Source organism: Rhinopithecus roxellana, chromosome 2, assembly GCF_007565055.1.
Source record: "Rhinopithecus roxellana isolate Shanxi Qingling chromosome 2, ASM756505v1, whole genome shotgun sequence".
In the NCBI taxonomy this organism is placed as follows: Eukaryota; Metazoa; Chordata; class Mammalia; order Primates; family Cercopithecidae; genus Rhinopithecus; species Rhinopithecus roxellana.
Window position 1 is genome coordinate 62,704,757 of NC_044550.1, and position 23,793 is coordinate 62,728,549.

General features: G+C 32.9%; 1 protein-coding gene across 2 annotated transcripts in view; it reads right to left on the reverse strand.

Moving 5' to 3' along the window:
* Positions 1 to 23,793, reverse strand: part of PDGFC (platelet derived growth factor C) — a 217,801-nt gene that overhangs the window by 85,366 nt on the left and 108,642 nt on the right. For both annotated transcript variants that reach the window (XM_010358040.2, XM_030925628.1), the window contains one exon: positions 9,892 to 10,087. In XM_010358040.2, coding sequence (XP_010356342.1) covers positions 9,892 to 10,087 — 196 coding nt within the window. The remainder of the gene's footprint in view (positions 1 to 9,891; positions 10,088 to 23,793) is intronic.

Here is a 23,793-nt window from a genome sequence, read left to right on the forward strand (position 1 = left end):
TTGAAAACTGTATCTACTAGAGTGAAACACAGAAAATGAGTGTTTGAATTTTTGAGATCTGCATGGAAGGGTTAATCTATCCACTCTTGTCTCTCCATAATAAATTAATAACAATTACTTAGAGACTGTTGATGGTAAAGATACACAGTTATGGTATAAATTAGAAAATGAACAAAAAGTAGCCTAAACATAATCAGTAAGAGTAATAACTGTACTCTATTGCATATTAGGATTGGCGGCATTTTATCTTAATTGTCTACATATTTGCCTCCCTCTTGACCCAGACTATAAGCTACTTGAGGACATGAGCAATCTCCTACTTACTGCTGTCTTCTAATTATCTACCACACTTAACTGTGGTTGGAATATTTGCATCCTTGCAAAACTCATATGTGAAATCCTAATCCCTTACTGTGGTAGGTAATTAGAAGACAATAAATGTTTGTTGAATTATAAGAGTAAATAAATGAGCAAATAATAAGGTCACATTTATTTTATTATAAACAGAAGGAAGATCAAAAAATGTCTAAACTTTTTTCATTTTAAAGAAAAACTGTAATTTTGATCATCTGACATTCTAAATATTTTAAAAATCTGTTTATTTCATTTAGCAGATGTAGCATTCCTATAACTCATTAAACTTTTTCCTGATTGGACCAGTTATAGTATTTGTTCTAAAAGAAACTCAGGTGTTTTGGTGAAGATGAAGGACTATTTTAAATTGGACCCACTGATTAATCCATCCTTTTTCAAATGCTGTCTCTCGTCATCTTTCATTTCGTAAAATCTTACATACAATATGTGTATTATTTACTTCAGAAGAGGAACAAACAGAAAAAAAAAATAATAAGATTTCTACTAAAAATATGTCCCTCTGGGCTGGGTGCAGTGGCTCACAAGTGTAACCCGTGCACTTCAAGAGGCTGAGGCAGCAGGATCATCTGAGGCCAAGAGCAAGATCAGTCTGGACCATATAGCAAGACTCTGTTTCTACAAAAATAAAAATAAAAATAAAAATAGCCAGGCATGGTGTGTACCTGTACTCAAGTTAATCAAGAGGCTTAGGTAGGAGGATCACCTGAGCCCAGGACTTGAAGCTGCAGTGAGTCAAGATCACATTACTGTACTCCAGTCTGGCCAACAGAGCAAGACCGTGCCTCTACAAAAAGTGTCGTCCCAGGGATACCATATCACTGACATTGGAATCCTTGAAGGAGACATAATCAGTAAACAATAACCTATGACTGTAAAGCAGAGGACTAGAAGCCCACTGATAACTCATCCATGACATTTCTATTTCTATGTTTAGCCATCTATTTACTGTCTGTCTCTCTCTCTCTCTCTCTCTCTCTCTCTCTCTCTCTCTCTCTCTCTCCCCCTCCCTTCCTCCCTCCCTCCCTCCCTCCCTCTCTCTCTCTCTCTCTCTCTCTCTGTCTTTCTCCCTCCTCAGATAGCCTCTACCTCTCAGGTCTTCCACCAGGGACCAGAAACTTTCATAAAACACTCACACAGACAACACTGAAATGAAAGTCATATTTCAGTATTTTTTACACAAAGATAGTCCTAGCAATATATGTATATGTATATGTAATTTTCATTTTTCCCCTTTCTGCCTGCCCAACCTGAACACCCTGCACCACATTGTTTGCATATCCTGGTCAGGCTGTAAAACTAATAAAACCTAATTTGTATCCAACTTACTTAGTATATTGTAATAATAGAAATTTTCAATAGCATAAACACTTTGTTCATCCTATCTTTTTCTTTATAAAAGATTATTAAAGAAGGGCAACAGGGATATGAGGACATAAGTCAAACATCTTACTTGATTATATCCTCTTTTAAAAACACAGCTACAAATACTGATCCAGAGTTTTTAGACTTGCCTATGTTTAGCAATCAAGAAAATATTAAAAACATGGCCGTTTAAATTCTTACAATGTATTTAAGGGAGACACATTTGTATTTTATTTCCATAGCACTGCCATGGAAAATAGCTGATATTACCATCTTATCAAAGCGAAGTTTAAATTTGAACTTAAGGGTACCAGTCACTGTGAAGGAAAACTTTATTTTGCTTGACAACAGTCTACATGTTAGTTGCATGATAGACAAAGTTATGCAGAAAAACTCCTCTTGGTTCATTGCAACTAAAATGTTAGGATTAATGATAGAAAGAAAATTGTGGTTTTTAATGCAATACTGAACTGTCAGGAAAGTTAGATAATTCTTTGGGGATTATGAGAAATCAAAATTTCAATAAGGTAAATATGTCCTGGAACATGGTGGTTATCTACTGAAAGCTGGTATGCAAGGAGTAGAGTTTAATGGGCCACAGGAGGCACAGAAGAAGCCAGGGATGGATATAACCCTGTTCATGCTTTCTCTAACATTTGTCTCTGTAAAATGGACCACACAGTGAGAGAGTATAGGGACATATCAGTAATCAGTCTGACGACTGACTTCTCAATAGCCATAGGACAATGGAATGGTATCTTCAAGACACTGAGAAAAATTTTAAAAAAACACACAACCTAAAACTATATATCCAATCTAACTAACTTCTAAGAATGAAAATTTTAACTAAATGATAACTGTGTATTTATTACCAATAGGCTTTCACTTAATAAATGTTTAAAGACTGTATTTAAGGAAGAAGTAAAATAATCCTACAAGAGAAAACATTCTGAAAATCAAGAAGAAACGAGGAGCACCAAATGTAGACATACCCGTAAAGATAAATAAAAGTGATTACACAAAATAATAAAAAACAATGTCTAATTTGTGGAGTAAAATATATGAAACACTTATCTCAATAACCATCACATACAAATCAGGAGTGGTAGTAACTACGGTGAGAACCAAAACCAGCTTGGACAATAAGGACCAAAACCACCTACCCTACCCAATTCACTGTTTACAGTAACATGATTTATCTGTTTTACTGTCTTCAGTAGAGTCCGGAGATTCTTGCCAAGGACAGTAACTTTACTGTTCATTATAGGAACTTCCCAAAAGAACTGTTAACTTGTTCAACTGAAGCATCAACAGTTTACTACCTAATACTACTGAACTCCTGTCCTCAAAATCCTTGCCTTGGTATTTCTGCCTCTTCCAAACTATTATATCCTGATTCTTGCCCAGTCCTAATCAAGTCCCCAAACTGAAAAATTCATCTTAGACCAAACTCCAAATTAACAAAATCTGGTGTAGCTTTTCTTCCTCCAATTCACTATTAAATCTGTCAAGGTAAAATTTTCCATCACCACAGAAAGCAAATAAACTCAGCTCTGTTTTCTCAACATAGTGTCATGGTGTCTTAGAAGCTAGCATTTAGTTAGTTAAATTGTTCTCAGTTATGTATTTGGGATAGGGCAAATGTTGATTGGCTTTAGATATTTTTAAGTTCAGTGCACTTCTAAAGTAGTCATTAAAAACAGAAATTGATGTACAGTCTAAATTAGTAGAAAAGAAAAATGGAATAAGAAGACAAGCTAAATGAATGCAAGAAAGGAAACCAAAGCAACAGGAAAATGAGTACAAAACATGTAACAGAATAGAATCCAAAATATCCGTACAAACAATCAATGTACTAGATTAAATTCCACAGTGAAAATACAATAATTTCTTTGGAATTTTTAAAATGCTACTCATGTTCCTTTCTAGAGAGACAACTATAACATACACAGACACACATACTAACATCAAACAAGGACATAAGAAAGTTGAAAGTAAAAGAATGGAAAGAAAGCCAGACAAAACCAAAATTACTTGATGTTGCTACATTAACACTAGGCATAATATACTTTGAGGCTAAAACAAAAGATTAGTAACAATAAAGAATATTACATTTCTGAAATTGTTTGCATCAACTAACATGATTTTAAATGACATAAAGCTTTCAACAGACCAACAAGGTGAAATTTGCAAATATATGTATCCTCTTTTAAAATAATTTAATGCAACTGTCTCAGAAATTGATATATCACAAAGAAAATATCAGACAAGATACAGATGCTGTACACAACTGCAAAAGTTGATGTAATAGGAACATAAATACACTACTGCAAGAACATGCACTCTTTGAATAAAGAATATTTGAAAAAACTAAATATCTGAAGCATATGAAGCAATTATTAAATTTCCAACAGTCTCATTCTTTATTCAAAACACAATTAACTTACAAATCTATAACTGCATTTTAAAAACTCATATATATATATGAAAATTTAAAAATTGCTTCTATATAATCTATGCTTTAAAAGAAGAAAACAATAGATATTGTAAAAATCTTAAACTGGACAAAAAATAAAATACCACAATGTCAAAACTGGCAGGGCACATCTAAAACAGAATATCTATAAAGAAATTATTAAGTTTATATGAACAATTTAAAAATAAAACAATTAAAATAACATTCAATTTCAGAAGTTAGAAAGTACTTCATAACAGAAGAGAACAAAGGACATAATGAATGTAACAAAATAAATTTAAAAATACATATATAGAGAGAGAGAAGCTAGCCATGTGGAGAATGAGTTGTGCTTTGTGGAAAATTATTCATAATTTCTGCTTTGAATAATTCCCTCCTGTCTATTTAATTCCAATTCTATCGAAGCTCAGCACCTTTCATTGCCTTTGAACTATTTTACAACTCAGTAAGGCATAAATGATTTATATCAAATAAAAATAATTATTGTCTATAGACATATAAATAATGTCCAGTGGAAGTTTAATTGACTTCTCTCCCTCACTGTGGAAGAGGCCATTTTTGCCTCTATTTGCATATTTATTTCTATATTCCCAATCTATAACTGTGTCTGTTCTTTGAATTGTTATTAAACTGGTTATAACATCTGATTGACCCCTTTATTAATAAGTTAAATAAAACATTTAATACGTGTTTACTTAACATTTGCAGAGAAGTCATAATTTTACCTTTTAAAAACATTACTCTTTAACAGTCATAACAGAGCCAGAGTTTCTTTAAAAGAACAATGAATAAACCAAACTATAGACAAGACTGAGAAAACAGAAAAGCAAAGCAAAATGAAGAGGAGTGAGCACAAAACAATATTAACAATGAGACAAAAGACATAAAGATGCAGCAGAAATTAAAACCTATTAAGGACACATCGTGAAAACACTAATGACAATAAAACTGAAAACTTCAAAAAAATGCCTAGAAAACATAAAATGAATAATTGTCTTTAAAAGTGGACTCATAAATGGATGTTAAAAAAATTGGGTGATAGACTGTCACAGGACAAGATTTGCATGTTTTTAAAGTATATCCCCCAAAATCACATTGATTACAGTGTAGAAAAACAAAGCACATTCACAACAGAGAAATCTGGTGGATAGTCATCAAACTCATGTCATGGATAATGTAAGAAAGTGGCATTATAAGCAATCAGAAATACTTATCACAAAAGCATTCCGGACAATATATTTAAGCAGGACCTAATTATGAAGAAATATTAAGATGAATTAATATTGAGAGACAGTCTGTAGAATGGTCAGGAATTGTTCAAAATATCAACGTCATGAAAGGTAAGAAAAGACAAGGAGACTCTTCCACACTAAAGAAGACGAAAGAGTTACAATAATCAAAAGCAATATAAAATTTATAATTTTTTATTAGGTCAAAAAGATGAAAACATGATTTAAAAACATTTGGGGATGATGGGAAACACTGGGTAAGAGTTTCATATTAATGTTCAATTCATTTCATATGATAGTGGTACTGATGTTCCATGGGAAATATCCTTGTTCTTAAACAACACACAGTGGGTACAAAGTGTCATAATGTTGGCAGCTTACTTTTAAATCCAAAAGAAGAGAATAACAAAGACATTTTCCCTAAAGGGAAAATGCCTCTTAGCAAAATAAAAATGAAGGAAAGTACTTCAAATGATAAAGTAAATTGAAGAAAAACAAAACATAAACCTTCATCAACCATCATACTCAATATTGACATGTTAACAGCAAACTCTTTAGTCTCAATGGCTGCAGGCGGAACAATTTCAGCAAGAAAGTTAATAATGATAGATTTTGGTTATAACACAAAGAACAAAATAAATATTATTAATTTTTACTAATACAAATGACAGAAGGAAGAAATGAAAAAAGGAAGGACAGACAAACCGTCTTTGCTGAAGAATTCCAAATAATATATGCATATACCCTTTAGAAGGTGGAGCGTAATCAGTATCTCCTTGAGTGTGGGCTAGAGTTAGCTACATATTTACAAATAATAAAATATTAAAGGAAAATATATTACCTTACCAGAGCAGAAACCCAGCAGACACCACCATACGTAAGTGATCAAAGCTAACATTACCACTAATAAGTAAGGCTGGTTGTATGTACCTCCTGATATGATAACAGCAAATCACCTATTTGGAATTCTTCCCCAAAACTTATAATCTCAGTGTAAGCATGACAAAACGTGTGAACAATATAAACTGGGGGGATTTTCTACAAAATACCTGACCAGTACTATTCAAAACTGTCTAGTCACGAGACACAGGGAAAGAGAAACAGTCACAGATTCTAGGTGACTAATGAGACATTACAACTAAATGCAATGAGTTTAATCTGAAAAAGATCCTGAAACAAAAAAGGGTGATAAACTGGAAAGACTGCTGACATCCAAATAAGACCTGTAGTTTAGTTAATAATACTGTATGAATGTTGATTCTTAGCTATGCAAATATGCCAAAGTTATGTAGGATGCTAACACTGGAGGAACCTGAGTTAAAAGTATACAAAACTCTCTGTACTATCTTTACAACATCTTGTAAATCTGAAGTTATTCCAAATCTTAAAGTTTAAGTTAAAACAAAGAATAAAAGCAGGAAGAAGACAAAGGTATATACTGATTCAATCAACAACCTAATAAGAGACAGAAAAAGAACAGTGAAAGACTCAAAAGACAAAAATATTTCTTCTCACAAACAATATCATCTTTTGCATAATAAAATATAATTTCTACAACTGTCAAAATAAATGAAAAAGCTTAATAAGATTTCTAGACATAAGATCAATACCAAAAAATCAATTACATTTCTAAACACCAGCAATATACAGTTAGAAATGTAGTGTCAAAGAAAGATTTTAGCAATAGCCTATAAGGAATCTAGAACTAACTCTAAATAATGGATTATTCATAATAACATCATTATGAATAAAGTTTTAAAAGCATGTAAACATTAAAGAAGACTCCAATAAATGGAGCAATGTAAATAAAGCTCTCAAGGACAGAGTCATTATTACTGTGATGTCAGTTCTCTGCAAAATGATCTATACATTCAATGTTCTTACAATAAAAATGACAATAGTAGTTTTCAATGAACTTTACAACCTATTTCTCAAGGTTGAAAAGGTTGAAACCAGTAGCTTTCAATGAACTCTACAATCTATTTTTATACTAAAAAGCAAAACAGCCAGAATGCTTCAAAATGGGAATAAAATAAGGTGAGATTTGCTCATCACAAAGCTTCTAGAATGCTACAGCAGTTAAGACGGTGTCATTCAATTAAGAAAAACAAAACTGAGTAACAGAAGAAACAGAGCAGACTACATATAGAAACCCAATCTGCAAGCTAGCTGGCTTTGCACTTCATTGGGGAAAAGAATGACTATTCAATAAATGATGTTGGCATACTATTGGATACCCTCCTGGAAAACCTCATACCACAAACATAAATAGATTCCAGATAAATAATGAAAAATTAAAGGCAAAATTTAAATAGACAAACAGATCAATAAAAAGGAGCAAAAGACATGAGCGGGCATGATAAAAAGGTAATATGAATGGCCAGTGATAAATATAAAAATCTCTCAACCTTATTAGTAATCAGAAAAACAAAATAAAACCAATGAGAAGGCACAATTTCACACTTACCCATATTACAATTTTTTTAAAAGACAGATCAGAAGTTGGTGAAAATGCTGTGCAACAAAAATTTGCGTGTATTGTTGGGAAATGTACAAACTGATCACTTTGAAAAAAACAATTTAACTCTACCCAGTAAAGCTGAAAATATAACTGTCTTAAAACACTGAAACCATTCTCAGAAAGTCTCAAAGTTTTCTTCCTCTTTTGCATAAGGAGAACTGGAAACAAGTCAAATGTTCATCAAAGCAGAAGACACAAAAAAGGTTATTTCTATGATGAAATATTATACATCAAAGACAACAAATGATCTAATAAGCTATCTGCCTCAATATGAACTAATTTTAAAAGCATATTTTTTTTTAGTTTTGCTTGTTCTGAAACATACGTTAAATCATAAAAGAAAGCACACAGTATTACTCCATTGATACCTATTTCAGAACAGCCAAGGAATTAACTATCTTTGTAAGATCACACATAGAGAAATATGTACTTCTTACAAAATTACAGAGAAAATTAGGAGAATGAGTAACGAAATTTAGGACAATGATTATATTTGTAGTGACGAGAAGGTGTAATCAGGGAAGAATATGGGTAGTGGGTGTCACATGGCTCTCTTGGTGTTGACCTGTGGGAATTGGAACTCTAGGAAAAAGCACAAGAAAGTGCTAATAATACTCCAGTGACTGCTACTTTTGTAATGAAGTCCTTTGTCTCTGACCCAGAAGTCTCCTGTCTTCCATTAGCATCCACAAAAGGGATAGGATTACTTACTACTTTGCAAGTAGGGCAAAATCTTACACCCCTTGTAATTTTTGACAAGATTATGTTTACATTAAAAAAAGACAAGAGGTGCAGTACAGCATGATGAAAACCTGACTAAATAGGTGTTAGGAAAAATGGGTTTAGCATTTGTTTAGGTACAAAATCTGAATGAGATCTAGGGCATCTGCTTTATTCCTCTGGTTGTCTTCTAAATATAATCAGGGTAGCTTCTAGTTCTCAAAGTCTACAATTATAGATGTAAGGAAAAAAACAACATGAAATGTACAGTCACAGAAAGAACAAATGTGAAGAATATGTAACCATGTAAATGTTAAAGATAAAAACTGTGATGAAAGCAAGTACAAAGTTTATTTCATTTGTACTGAAATATTTATTTGTAATATACCATGAGATGAAAATTCTCTTTTAACTTGTATATCAAAGAGAAAATAAAAAATCCAGTGAAGAAGTTCAAGTAAAATATTTTCATGTTATACAAATGTCATTGAAGTAAAAAATCTTCAGTAAGACCACCCAACCTTGACAAGTGTATTCATATGGGATTTACAGAGGAATATTTGTATGACATACAGTAGGTGGTCTTTTGCGTGGGTGAAATACTCCAGCTGACTTTGGTTCATGAATGCTTCTAGGATAATTATGATGAATTCCTACCTAGCAAGGCATAACGTTAGCCTAAATATCTAATGCTGCTTTCTGAACTGTATGTCTTCTTTGTGATGTAATATTCAAACTTCTTAGTCCTGTGCATGTGTATGTATCCAGGTAATATGTACCCGTGGATAGAGCTTTTTCTTTTAGTAGCTTATCATTTATTTTATTGATTTGACTATGAGGAAGGTCAAATATAAGATTTTCAGCACTAACCGCAACTTAGGTTTTCTAGCACAACTATATTCCTTTATACAGCTTTGTATTCTCTATTCCCTATTTTAAATGGTTTTATTCCATATATGCTTTTTTACCACAAATTATATTAAATCATTTTAGAGTAGGTAGAAAATAATGACTATGTACGCACAATGTGTCTTCTGATTTTAAATTAAGACTTCAAATAAAACATAGTTTCAACGAGGCTGGAAATCTCTTAGATCATCAGAAAAATAAAACAAAAGATGTCACTTAAAATCAGATCATCAAAATTAAGCAATTTGAAAGACTTTAACAGTTGTTACATTGTTGGAATTTCAAGTATGATAACTTACTTGCATATGTCATCTTCTGGGTCTTCAAGCCCAAATCTTTCATCAAACGTAAGTTGTATCCATACATTTTCCTCTACTGCTACTAATCTCCATACCAAGACCGTATTTCTTGGGTAAGTATGAGGAAACCTTGGGCTGTGAATACTTCCATTAGTGGACACAGTAATAATTCTCTCATGCTGAGGATCTTGTACTCCTAAAGCAAAAACATAGACACGGGCATACATTTAGAGCACAGATTTCTAAAATTATAGTTATTAAAACAAATGTTTATTATTTGCACTTTACCTCAGATAAGTGCTGAGTGTGTTTTATATGATATACGCCAAATACCAATCTTACCAGAACTGATCCAGAAAAAAGATTATTTTATCATTATTGAATAAAAACCTGTTTCATATTTATACTTGAAAGAACATAGCAAATTACTCTTTCAAGGAATTTAATTACTGAAATGTCAACTATACACTCTTTTGGAGTCCTAAAATCACAATAAAGCTGAGTTAAGATTCAAATTTCTGAGAAGTTATCAAATATGAGACATTTTAGAATAAAAATAAACTAGATATAATTCTATTCTAAAAAACACAAATAATGATTTTAATTCCCTAACTTAAAAATAAGAGCTGCAGAGCTACAGTCAACTAATTATTCAAAGATTTGCATTAATTTTATATATGGAAAAATAAGAAGGGTATTAAGACAGTTGAGGAAAATGAAATGTGAGGATAAAAGAGGCAGAAGTGGATTAGTAGAAAAGACTGTTTTCAGCTTTTCTCACTGATCTTTGAAATGTCAATTAGCATACCATACCACACACCATTTATAGCTTCTAACCTCTTTTTATTACCATTGCTTTAGAAACTGAGCTGGCAAAAGGTTCTTAATAACAACTCATTATTTGGACCCATAACTTCTGGGGGGAAAATAATGGCATGCAATACAAGCTCAGAGCTTCACATGAACTGGAATCACTAAATAACCTCAAATCTTGAATGACTCTGAAAAGTAAAGCAAGATCAAAATAATGGTCTCAGCTTCTTGTTATAAGGGATCTATTAGCAGTACATGAAAATATTAAAATCCGAAAAATGTTGCAGGACTTCTCAATGCATGAATACACAAATATGAATTTTAAATCTCCAAGAGCAGAGTATAGTACAAAATGGCTGCCAAGTTTACTAGGCAAGGTATTTTTTCACATTTATGAAATGCATAAAACATACTGTTAATAATATCTCTCCATCCTTTTTATTGAAATGTTGGGGAGAGAATTGAGGGAAAGGGCAAGCTGGCACTGCTGAGAAAAGAAGTATTCCTATACTCAACCAGTTAAGTTTAATAATGAGATGAAACCCACAACTGATAAGTTATAAAATAAGCAGTCATTAAACCACTACAAAAAAATGTAAGAACTAGGCTAGTTATAGGCTCCAGGCCATAAAAATCCATTTAAGGATGCTAACTTCCAATGAGAAAGAAAAAACTTTTAAATATCCCATATTGAATTTCTAACATTATTTTATTTTTAAAAAAGTAAAAGCCTTAGACTGGACCTTGAACACATGAAGTGATGTGCATGGTAGGATATCTGACAATTTTTTAGTGCAACTTTTATATACTCATAATATCACAACAGTCTTTCGCAGTGCCTCATTGGTTTTCATAATTTGGAGATATGCTGCACAACACTGAACACTGTATTTGCAGTAAGATCATGGAGAGATTACCATTACTTTATAAGCACCATTTTTCATTAATTTGTCCCTCAACATCCACTCGCTTACATACACTTAATTACTCTCCAAAATAAGATATTGTATTCACTGCCTTTGGATATGTGCCATCAAGCTGTGTAATGGAGTTTACTAAGCCCTATGAAATCATGACATTTTAGATTAAACCCTACATTTTTCTTCTTTCTTCCTTTTGTCTTTGTATTACAGTTTTCTGCCGTTTCCTCTTCTCCATTTATTTCACTTCCAAAAACCTAAGTCCCTTTCCACCAACCTATTCTCTCTCTACTCAGTATCTTAAAATTCTGTGTCTTCTTTTATCTTCGCACCAGTGATCTCACTTCCTTTATGATACTATGGCAGAATTCTAAAATGATCTCCCCCTGTCCCTCATCCTTTCATAATTCTCTCCTTGAGTGTGTGAAATCTAATGGGATATTACTCCCATGATTAGGTTAGATGACTTCAAGTTATCATATCTGGGTGGGTCTAACTTTATCAAGTTAGAGCCCACAAGTTAAACTGGGTCCTTCCTAAACCCAAAGAAATTTCAAACTGTGAGAGACACTTCAACAGGAGGGTGATTATTTATTGCCGGCTTTGAAAAATGCAGAAAGCCATGTGCCAGTGGATGTGGGAAGCCTCTAGAAGCTGAGAACAGTCTAAGGATGACAACCAGCAAGGAAATGAACACCTCAGTTCTAAAAGATTGAGGACCCTGGTCAGCATGGAAGCAGACTGTTCTCCACAGCCTCCAGAAAGGAGTCTAGTCTGGCGGACACCTTTATCTGAACTTTTTAAGACTCTGAACAAGAATCCAGTCACACGATGCCTGGAATTGTAACTGACAGAACTGAAGTTGATAAAGGATACTTTAAACTGCTAAATGTGTAGAAATTTCTTACATAATATTAGAAAACTAATACACCTTCTATTGCACACAAAGCTGTTTGAATTATGGGTATTTCTTTTTGCTCACAATTGTCAGCACTAATTACAGTAACTGCAGCTACTTTTCATTTAGTATTTATGTTAATCAAAATATGTTAACATTATTTCACATTAATAAGATACAATTTAAGAACATTGCTCTAAGAAACTTCCTGAAAGACACAATGTCAAGGGTCATGTATTAGTTAGACTATGATTAAGGTTAAAGAACAACCTCTTTAATCCTAAATTACCCCAAATAATTGTAACGTTTTATTTATGAGATATAATTAAATAACTGAATGCCTACATTCTTCTCAGTGCTTAAATTTTTCCTCAGCAGTAAGCACCCTATACAGAACATGTTTCCTCTTAATAGATGCTAATATTTATACTGATATTGGCTGTAATAATATATATAAAATAATCAACACCTTTTCTATGCATATTATTTAGCACCAGTGTATCTCCTAAGAATATAGAAGGAATTATAAAGTGAGAGGAATTCTCCACATAGACAAATTTTATTAAGAAAATAGGCCAGGCGTGGCGGCTCACGCCTGTAATCCCAGCACTTTGGGAAGCCAAGACGGGCGGATCCCGAGGTCAGGAGATTGAGACCACCCTGGCTAACACGGTGAAACCCCGTCTCTACTAAAAATACAAAAATTAGCCGGGCCCGGTGGCGGGCGCCTGTAATCCCAGCTACACGGGAGGCTGAGGCAGGAGAATGGCGTGAACCCAGGAGGCGGAGCTTGCAGTGAGCGGAGAGCAGGCCACTGCACTCCAGCCTGGGCGACAGAGCGAAACTCCGTCTCAAAAAAAAAAAAAAAAAAAAAAAAAAAAAAAAAAACAGAAAAAGAAAATAATGCTCGGCCCAGACACTGTGGCTCCTGTCTGTAATCCCAGCATTTTGGGAGATAGAGGTAGATGGATCCCTTAAGCTTAGGAGTTTGAGACCAGCCTGGGCAACATGGTGAAACCTTGTCACTAGAAAAAAATACAAAAATTAGCTGGACATGGCAGCATGTGCCTTCAGTCCCAGCTACTTGGGAAGCTGAAGTGGAAGGATCACTTAAGCCTATTAAGCCTAGGAGGTTGAGGCTGCAGTGAGCTGTAATGGCACCACTGCACTACAGCCTTGATGACAGAGCAAGACCTTGCCTCAAAAATTAAAAAAAAAAAAAATTAAAAAGAAAGTAATGATCATAAACTCTTGAAACTTAAATTCATTAACTATTTTCAAATATTTCTTTTAAAAATGAGTTTCTCCCTACTGTCCGAAGTTTCTTCCAATAATGTACATATTTCAGAGGTACTTATAGTAATTTATATCAATAGTCCTTCTCATCTTGGCAACTAGTATTTTCGATGAATTATTTTTTTCCAATCAGATTTATTAAAATCTAGCCTCTACCTTATTTTGCTTCAAAACAAATGCCTTTTATCCAAGGCACTCATTACAGTGTTTGGCATATAATTGAGAAAACTACATGGCTATTAAAAGATCTGAATTCTATTTTTATATCTTCAGTCATAAAGTGCATGGCTAAAATATATATACTTAAGTTTGTGTTTACATCTTTTTTTTTCCCTTTATAATTCACTATTCAATTAGACTATAATTAAACATAATTTAAAGACTGAAAATCTGGGCCTTATTTGTGGTTAAAAAAAATGTAAATTTTCTTTTAAGTTAAATTGCTGCTCCCAAAAAAATCACCTTGAAATGCAAGGAGGTTTGCCACCAAACACTTATGATTTGCAGATGACTGTCAAAGTTTTATGTAAATCTCACTTAAGCAACTAGGCCTATAATCAGAAGAAGAAAGAAAAAGCAACAAACATTAAGTTTACCAAATTAAAACTCTGTGCTTATATTCTGTTGTTTTAACAGTCATTTTTTGAACATATAACTTTACTAGTATTTTAGGGATGAGAAAAGTACCCACTTGAGAATATTTTATTGAACATTTGCTTTTCCTATATCCAAGACAGTATACTCAAATTACCAAAAAAACCCCACAAATGTTTATAGTCAAATCACTAAAATATTTATCATATGATCCTTGCATACTTGTATACTTTAACAAGAATCAATCTTGTACATCTTAGATAATGAGCTTGACAAGAAAAATGAAAATATGTATAAAGGCTACATTTTAAAAATTATAATTATAGACAAATTCAGATTACTATACACAACCACTCTTAAGGTAGAGGTACTGAAAACTAAAATGAATAAAAAATTTAAAAAAGGAAAAGAGAGAATAACAACATAAATACTGTAAACTTGTTGACTATATATGTAAATATACAATTCAGTCACATAGAATCACTATGCATCTGTAAGTAGTCATTTTAGCACTTAAAATCAATGCAATTCTATAGTGTTTACCATGCATTACATACTCGTGATTTCTTTAAAGAAATATTTATTATGGGTGAACAAAGGTGGTAGTGAGAGAATCATAAAATGCAATTCAAATTATAATCCTTCAAAATGCTACATTATTAATAAAGATAACACTAATGAGGAAGTTTCTGTATAATATACAATGCCTAAAAAATCATGTATGTCTTTATGTTAATGTTTTACATTGATTTTAGCAGAAAAGAAATATCAGATTAAAATTAGGTAAAAAGAATTAGGTCTCTAATCTTGGTTTAGTTTGGCAGTTGTAGATTCTGCTCCTCTGTTTCACGTAGGCAAGACTGTATCAACGTGTCACCAGTAAACAGATCTGCCTCACAAATGTCCTGCGACATTTTGGATGTATTTGCTTGCGAATATGTGTTATTTTCAAACTATGTAAAAATGCATTTCTCTTAGAGTGAGATGCATGTATTTCCCATTCTTACTCTATAAACTGATAATACACACATTCACCCATTTAATTTGTGTTTTGCTGTGCTCACTGTTTTTTTCACCTGTGATAACTTTTCTATATCCTAATGTTGCTAGTTTGTGGATATAGCTATTTCTGCATCTGCTTTCAATCTTCTTAATTCTCAACTAACAAAATTCATTTTTAACAACTGTTAGTTAAAATCATTGACATATATATAAATATATATATATATATATATATATATATATATATATATATATATATATATATATATAGTTTCACTGACTCCATGAGCTGGTGTGTTTTTGCCTAGGAAATCCAGAGTAATTTCATCCTAATCTTATTTGATTTTGTAGAGATAAGGTATACTTGAGGTCCACAAAGCAAACAAATCTCTCTCCATCAATTTCAAACTATATAGATTTATTCCATTTGCAAGCTTAATATTTCAAATTCTATTAATGTAAAAGTATGATGATGGGCTAGAGGGAAAACCGACTTTAGTTTCTGCTTTATCATCATTTCCTGTATCTTTAAGACAATAGCAAAGTAGAACAAGCAACAAAGCTAGTGTTGCTTACCTCCGACTATTTACCACTCACACAAACAAATGTTCCTTAAGGAAAAGTAAAAGAAAGTGATTGCTATATTCAGTAAATCACGGGACTATTCCAGTTATTTAGAATATGTCCAGCTGAGGCTTCTGAGCTTATCCCAGAAGACAGTTACCATTTTATTCCTGAAGGAAAGAAATAACCAAAAATTATATATTGTGAACCTATTATGTTTCAAGTACTTCCACAGGTGCTTAAAAACGAAGCCCTGTCCTCTTCATGCGATAACCTCTAGGGTTGTAATTTGATTTCATTCCTAGACCAGCTATACTAGTAAACGAGCCAGTTTCAGATGTTACCTCTTTTGGAAGGCAACAGTTGATCCCCGGTGTACATTCCCTTTTGGAGTGAATATTTTAATCATAATGTATGGATTCACTTTTCTACCACACTACAATTCCTAAAAGGTCAGCTGTATTTACTGAAGCCCATAACTTGTTCTTGGCACATGGCACCACCTAATACCTATTGATACTCTAGAGAAACTTGACATTATACAAATGTGGCAGAAAACAATTTTACGTATTACTTCAACAATTCATCCTTTACTCCTGAACTTCCAGACACTGTATATGATAAAGATAATATGATTTACAATTTATAGACCCTAATAAAGTCCCTTAGTCTACATTTGATGTGTTACTCAAAGCTCATCCGTAATAACCTACAAACATATTTCAGCAGAAAGTGGTAGGACTTAGAGTATGCATTATTGAGATTTGCTATTTTCTTCATATACCTACTTATTTTGAAAATATAACACATTTTATAATGTACCACACCTTGCGAATGCCACAGTTATAGTCATTATTTTATCTAAACTGTAAAATATGATCCATTTGATAATAAAATCTGTTATTTTAGGCAAGCCACTTGATATCTGAGGGTTTTTTTTTTTTTTTGATAAACTGGAGATAATCACAGGTTGATTTAAAGTTCAAATGAAATGATATTTGTATAAAATAATTACAAATCAGTATATAAGTAAATGGAAAAACACTGGCCATCATATTCTGTTTAATTCAAATGGAATGAGAGAGAAAATTTACCCAAAATACTAGATTTTCTGATGTCATGAGAAAGAAGATATATGTAAGATATAACACATCATTGGTCATCTGTATAAACCTTCTGATTTTACAAACATCAAATTGATTAAGCAAGAAGCAGTGGTTTTTAGACAGTGATTTCAAATTTCTGATTTCCTTCTACAACTTAATTAAAGAAGGAGGAAAAGTAGCAACTTAGTGGAAATTTTGTCATTTCTTTGACTTGATGCTGTCTTTAAAAAACACTTTGAGGTTCTCATGAATCTACTAAGAAGTACAGGAACTCGACCATTAGTCTGTTGTCTATGAACTCTGGTAAGAAATGGTGGCCTGTGTTCAGGAAGTACACAGCAAAGCTTCCATATGCAATGAAGGAATGTTAATATAGCCAGCATCTTCTCACTATCCCTCAACACCACTATGAAGTAGCCACTGAATAAAGGTTGAACTGACACTAGCCAGAAGTATTCCTGGAAAATCAATATAAGCCCATTTCCCTCACTGTGTGACTCACTCAGATAGGCCGATCAGAGTAAATACAATGGCTTTTTTCCAAAAGTTGGGGACAAGACAATTTCGGGTATAGAAGTGAGATTTTGAACTTCTGCAGCCATTTAGTCATCATAATGGAGTCTAGCCTAATGAAAAAGTTGATGCACAAAAGTGGGCAGATATGCGGTAGTACTGAAAAATGGAGCTAGATCCCATCTCAAATCACACAATAAAATCACTGCAACTCTAGGTTTCTCAGTGTTGTGAATACATAAACAACTTTTATTATTAAGCCAGTAAGAGTTAGAACATTCTATACTTACAGCCAAAATAATTATATAGTGAATATATGTTTGGGTTTACCTGGAATAGACTTATTTAAGTCTGTTATGCTGCTGCGATTATTATTACGAGTGCCACTATTTCTGTCCTTGAAAATATCCCAGTTTGCATCATAAAAGGCTCAGCAGAGAGGATCTATAAAATTTTTCTGGCACTGAAGCATGTGACATAGAAATGTTAATGATTTGACAACATGGTATTTTTGCCTTAAGGTAATGGTAAAAATAATCTTATTTTTGTTCTATACAATGGGATATGACATTTTAAAATGAAGGCTCAATTATGGAAGAAAAATAAGCAATAATCTTCTTACTTATTATGAAACAGGATAAATGGCCAAGTATATAAACACAGAATCTCCTCAAAGCCTTTATTACATACCAATTAGTAATAATATAATTGCATACACACACAATTACACACCCCACTTAGTGAAACATGTTTAGGCAATACTACAATTTTTTTATTCTGTTAAACTGTACATTAAAGAGGCCAAAACCAGAATGTGGGAGAAAAAAATTAGGAGTAATTCATATTACAAAAGAAGCATTCACCTTAAAGGTTCATTATCGATTTTTAAAATATGTAATCAACTCTCTTACTGAATTAAAATTATTATTCAATATAGAAAGTTCACATAAAATACTAGGCACCCTAAAATATCTGAAACAGAATAATGCATTTACATCTAATAATACTGTTGTGGCAAAAACTGGCTAATGTGGTTAACCACAAATTCACATTATATATCCTTTAAACAAACAACTTTAAGGAAAATATTTTCAATAAAGAATTTCACATGTTTTGGAGACTAAGCATCTGTTAATTTTCTACCTGTGTTGGACATATAATTTACAATATTCAGAGCAGAATTTACAAGCAATTTAAAATATGGAAAGTAGCTACCTATTACTTTGTGAGCATACAACACCTAGATAAACTACTGACATTCTGACAAAAGGATGTTTAAAATTTACCAATGAAAGTAACAACAAAAAGATAACCCAAAAAATTTACTATTTCATAGAAAAAATTCAAATAAGCCCATCAGTTTATGCTTTCAATGAATATTTAAAAGATACTTCAAAAATTCTCTTAAGCTCTGAATTGAGCAAAACAAATGAATTTTTAAAAATAAGAAAATAGAAACATATTCGCTTTAGTCTTACTATATTCAGATTAATATATTAATGCTGAAAATGAGACTTTACTGCTTCCCATTACATTTAGCATTTTAGCTTCAAAAGTGAATGTATATAACATATATCTGATGAACTTACGATTTTCTTACGAATGCTAATAGAAGGCAAGAAAAATACTAAATTAGGTCACTTCTATACAAATCATGTCCTTCTACCTTATGTGATTAAATAATGTCAATAAGTGATAAAGTGTTTACAATTCCATACATGATATTTGAAATTTAGAAGTTATATTTGTTGCAAGATGTTTGGTTTCAGCAGCAATTCCACATAACTCTATCAGGTATAAATAAAGGGCAATTATCCTGGGACATGATACTTAGCCCCTCATAGGCTAAGTTTAAACAAAATATGCTCATGAACACCCTATTCATTCAGCCCTGCTAGAAAAATTCCCCCCTACCCCACAATCTCGACCTGGAACAATTTTTGTCAAGTCAGGAACAATTTCTGTCAATCTTAAAGTGATGTAAAAATACAAAAAATATAAACATCAGGTTTTTAAAGAAATTAAAACCATAAAGTAGTAAGAAAGCTTGGCTAGTTTGTGGGAAGAAGCGTTGCTTAAATTTTATTTTTCAAAGCAAAGACATTTTTAATACCAATGAGAATACCCAATTGTGCTGTTATTCCACTGCAGTGCACATTATTTTTATCATCTAGCTGATCTATAAAAAAAAAAAGAGTGAAAAGCTTAAACATGAAGATTTTAAGTATCCTTTATTCTAGAATGGGCTTGATTATAACAACTAGCAGTATTCTTCAGCAACAGCTAGCTTTATGACAACAGCTTTAAAATTGATCTGAAGATCAAGGGACAGGGGACTAAAAGAGGAGTTGAAACAGAATGGAATAGATTCGAGAAGGCATATGCTTTTATTCAAAATAGGGACTGAACTGACTTTATGAGGTTCATCAGAAGTTCTATTAGCAAGGTGAGATTATTCTCTAACACCCCATTATCACTAGGTCCTTCAACATTATTGAAAAATACCTACTTCCTTGACTTCTGATCTCAGGACCAACTTTCAAGAGTTATCTGTCACACTGGACATTGTCAGATGCCACAAGAAGATTTGAGTGTCCTCCTTTATGGCATTTGCACTGTTTATGTGAGTGTAATCCCCTACCCAGCAAATGGAGCGGCTGCATTCACGACCTTTGAGCAAATGAACTGACATGTTGGAAAACCATTTCCTTGACAATTCTTTTCCATGAAATCTAATTCTGTAGCTGAAAACTCTCCACTATGTTCCTTATAAATCCATCCATCCCTCTAAAAGAATTGTACCACTACCTAAAGAAAGCAAGCAAAGGTATGGACAAACACCTGACACGGGGTGCAGAGGAGAAAACTAATTGGAAAAAAAATGCACAAATCATACTTATTTAATTGCAGCAATAGGAATAGTACTAATTATCTTGACAAATGTCTTTTACTTCTTTTCTCAAGTGTAGATATGGCTTTTTAAAGAGAGATATGCATAATGCATAATGTAAGACTTAAAATATGAAACTATTTAAAATACATGATTTAAATGTAAAGATCCATTACTGCACAACCACATAAACCATCAAAGCATTTCTTTTATAGCAGTTATCATACTGCAACATTTGATCATAGTGAAAAGTAAACCAAGGCAATTTCAAGATTTTTGAGGGAGAAGCAAAATACCAATTTTAAAAAGAACTGATATAATTATTACTGGTCAATTAAGAAGAAACTTATTTAGTTCTTTCTGCCCAATTGAAATAATTATAAACAGACAATGAAAAAATATAAGAAACAACAGAATAATAAATTCAACTTTGAGAAACATACTTCTACTCTTTCCAAATCATGGTAATAAAAATAATTTGCCAGGAAAAATTATCTCTAACATGTCAGAGAATATACAGAAGTGGGAATGTAGACATTTTTGCAGTTTAAAAATTATTAGGAATATACAGTAAGAGGGCATTGGAATGACTACATGGAAACTTATTAAGTGCAAAGACAGAAAGTACTCTCATTATGAGAGGAAGGCATTCACATCCACACTTGCTGATGTTGAAGAATCAGATAAGAGCATTATACTTCCTAAACAAATTCTCTTGCTCTAATATGGTTCAGTGTATCAACCTTAATTACATGAAAGTACAACAGAGTTTCTGATAAGCAAAGCTTAAAAATTCAGAGTAAATAAAAATATACGTTTCGCTTACCTTTTAAATGTTCTTTCTCCTCTTTTCTATGCCAGTCCAGATGCTTGGATATAGTTCCTCCCTGCCAGTAGATGGAGATAGTAAAATTGAGTCTTTTGGTGACCTCAAATCCTAATCTAGGTGGTTCAGAATCTTCAATTTCAGATTTTGGAAGTTAAAAAAATTTGAATGATTGGAAAGACACATAAGCTTGTAAAAATGACTATCCGAGTCAGTCAAATGAACTTTTATTCATGGACATTTGTACTAATCTTTAAGGGAGTGGGTCTTGGCTGGCATAGAAAAAAATAAAAGAAAGAGCATTATTTGGTAGGATTTATTCCCTTGACTCTTCATTCTTCCCAGATCTTGCTCATTAACTCAACTAATAGCTATTGAGTATCTACTCAAAATTGCAGGTTACTAGCCAGATACTTTCATATACATTATCTTTTAATGATTTTAATAACCCCGCAAAGTAGCAATTATTATCCCTTAACATCTTGTCCCAGAAACTACATATTTAAAAGTTCCATATGGTAAGGTGACTCTTGCTTGCCAAGGTTTTGTAGTCCTCCTGATGGTGAGTTAAAGACTTCTCAGATTTAGGCAGAATAAGTTTCTTCTCGCTATTGATAAAGGGACCCTGCGGTTAGAAACTCATTGGCTACTGTAAAAATTGGTTTTCTTTTCTTTTTTTCTCTTTTTTGAGATGGAGTCTCACTCTGTTGCCCAGGCTGGAGTGCAGTGGCCAGATCTCAGCTCAATGCAAGCTCCGCCTCCTGGGTTTATGCCATTCTCCTGCCTCAGCCTCCCGAGTAGCTGGGAATACAGGCGCCTGCCACCTCGCATGCCTAGTTTTTTGTATTTCTTAGTAGAGACTGGGTTTCACCATGTTAGCCAGGATGGTCTCGATCTCCTGATCTCGTGATCCGCCCCTCTCGGCCTCCCAAAGTGCTGGGATTAAAGGCTTGAGCCACCGCGCCCCGCCAGTTTTGTTTTCTTTTGTTTCAAATTAATACAAGTCCTCCAGTAGCTGTCCAGGAAGAAATTTTAAAAGCAAAGGTGCAACCATTTTATAGAAATAAAATAAATCTTCTGAAATAAAACAGGATTCATGAATAGAGCCGCACAGAAGTGTTTGAGAATTGCACACTTAAGATCAAATTAATAGGGAAGAACATTAAAATTGTGATTGCTGATAATGACTTACAGAAATAATAAATTATTTTCATTTTCAAAGCTAATAGAAAGGCATGAGGTACCTCAAAGATGATAAAGAGAATAAACTGAAGAACATTCAAAACTGAATTGAACATTGATGAAACTACAAAATAATTCTTCCATTTTCTCACTCAGTTTAGTAAACCCATTGAATTTTAATTCAATGAAATCTATCTCTTATCCTTATCACAGGCAAAGTCAAAGTTTATTGCTCGTTGTCATGGTCTGTGAGTTGATTTCCGCACAACACACTTTGGAAAAATGAACATTACACAAGTAATCCATAAAACACTAATGCTAATTTCTTTAAGAGTGATATGATAAAAATAAAACTACTCTATTTTATAGAGTCACCTTATTCACTTTGCCCAAATGAATACAAACATATTTATATCTCTCTTTTTTTTATTTTTATTTTTTGGTTGCCCAGGCTGGAGTACAGTGGCACAATCTCTGCTCACTGCAACCTCTGCCGCCCAGGTTCAAGCGATTCTCCTGCCTCACCCTCCAGAGTAGCTGGGATTACAGGCACTTGCCACCATGGTGCAGGCTAATTTTTGTAGTTTTAGTAGAGACGGGGTTTCACCATCTTGGCCAGGCTGGTCTTGAACTCCTGACCTCATGATTCATCCACCTCAGCCTCCCAAAGTACTTGGATTACAGGCGTGAGTCACTGTGCCCAGCCTATATATCTCTTTACAGTTCTTACAATGATTTTTCGATTACAAAAAACCTTCTCATACATAAGTTTTTACCAGCTAAAACAACAAAGAAAAACTAACTGTATCATGCACACTTAATTCTTATGAAAACAGAATTAGTTGTCACAATAAATAGGGGTCATCCTACAATATCTTGTCTAAACCAATACATTCTTGAGAATAAAAGAGACTGATGTTATTAACTATGTCAGGGTAACAGACATAAACTGTGAGTATCCTCAGAAAATTGGACACCATATTTTTCCTAATGACAACATAAACCTTCAATACAAATCTTTTGAGTCTAAATACTATTTTCTTTTCACTACATTACACTATTCCAGGAAATTTTTCAACCTGGATGTTTGTGTGATTAATTCACAAGTGTATATTTTCCTCTTTATTCAACTCAGCCCACTGAGTGTAACTTTTTCTTTGTTTTCATAAACTTGGCAATAGCTGTTATATTTACAGTACTTTATCTCAAGATAGGTAAAACAACAAAAACAGTAACAATGCTAATAACTTTAACTAATAACTAATATGATCCTAATAATGGTTTTACTGCTTTTCAAT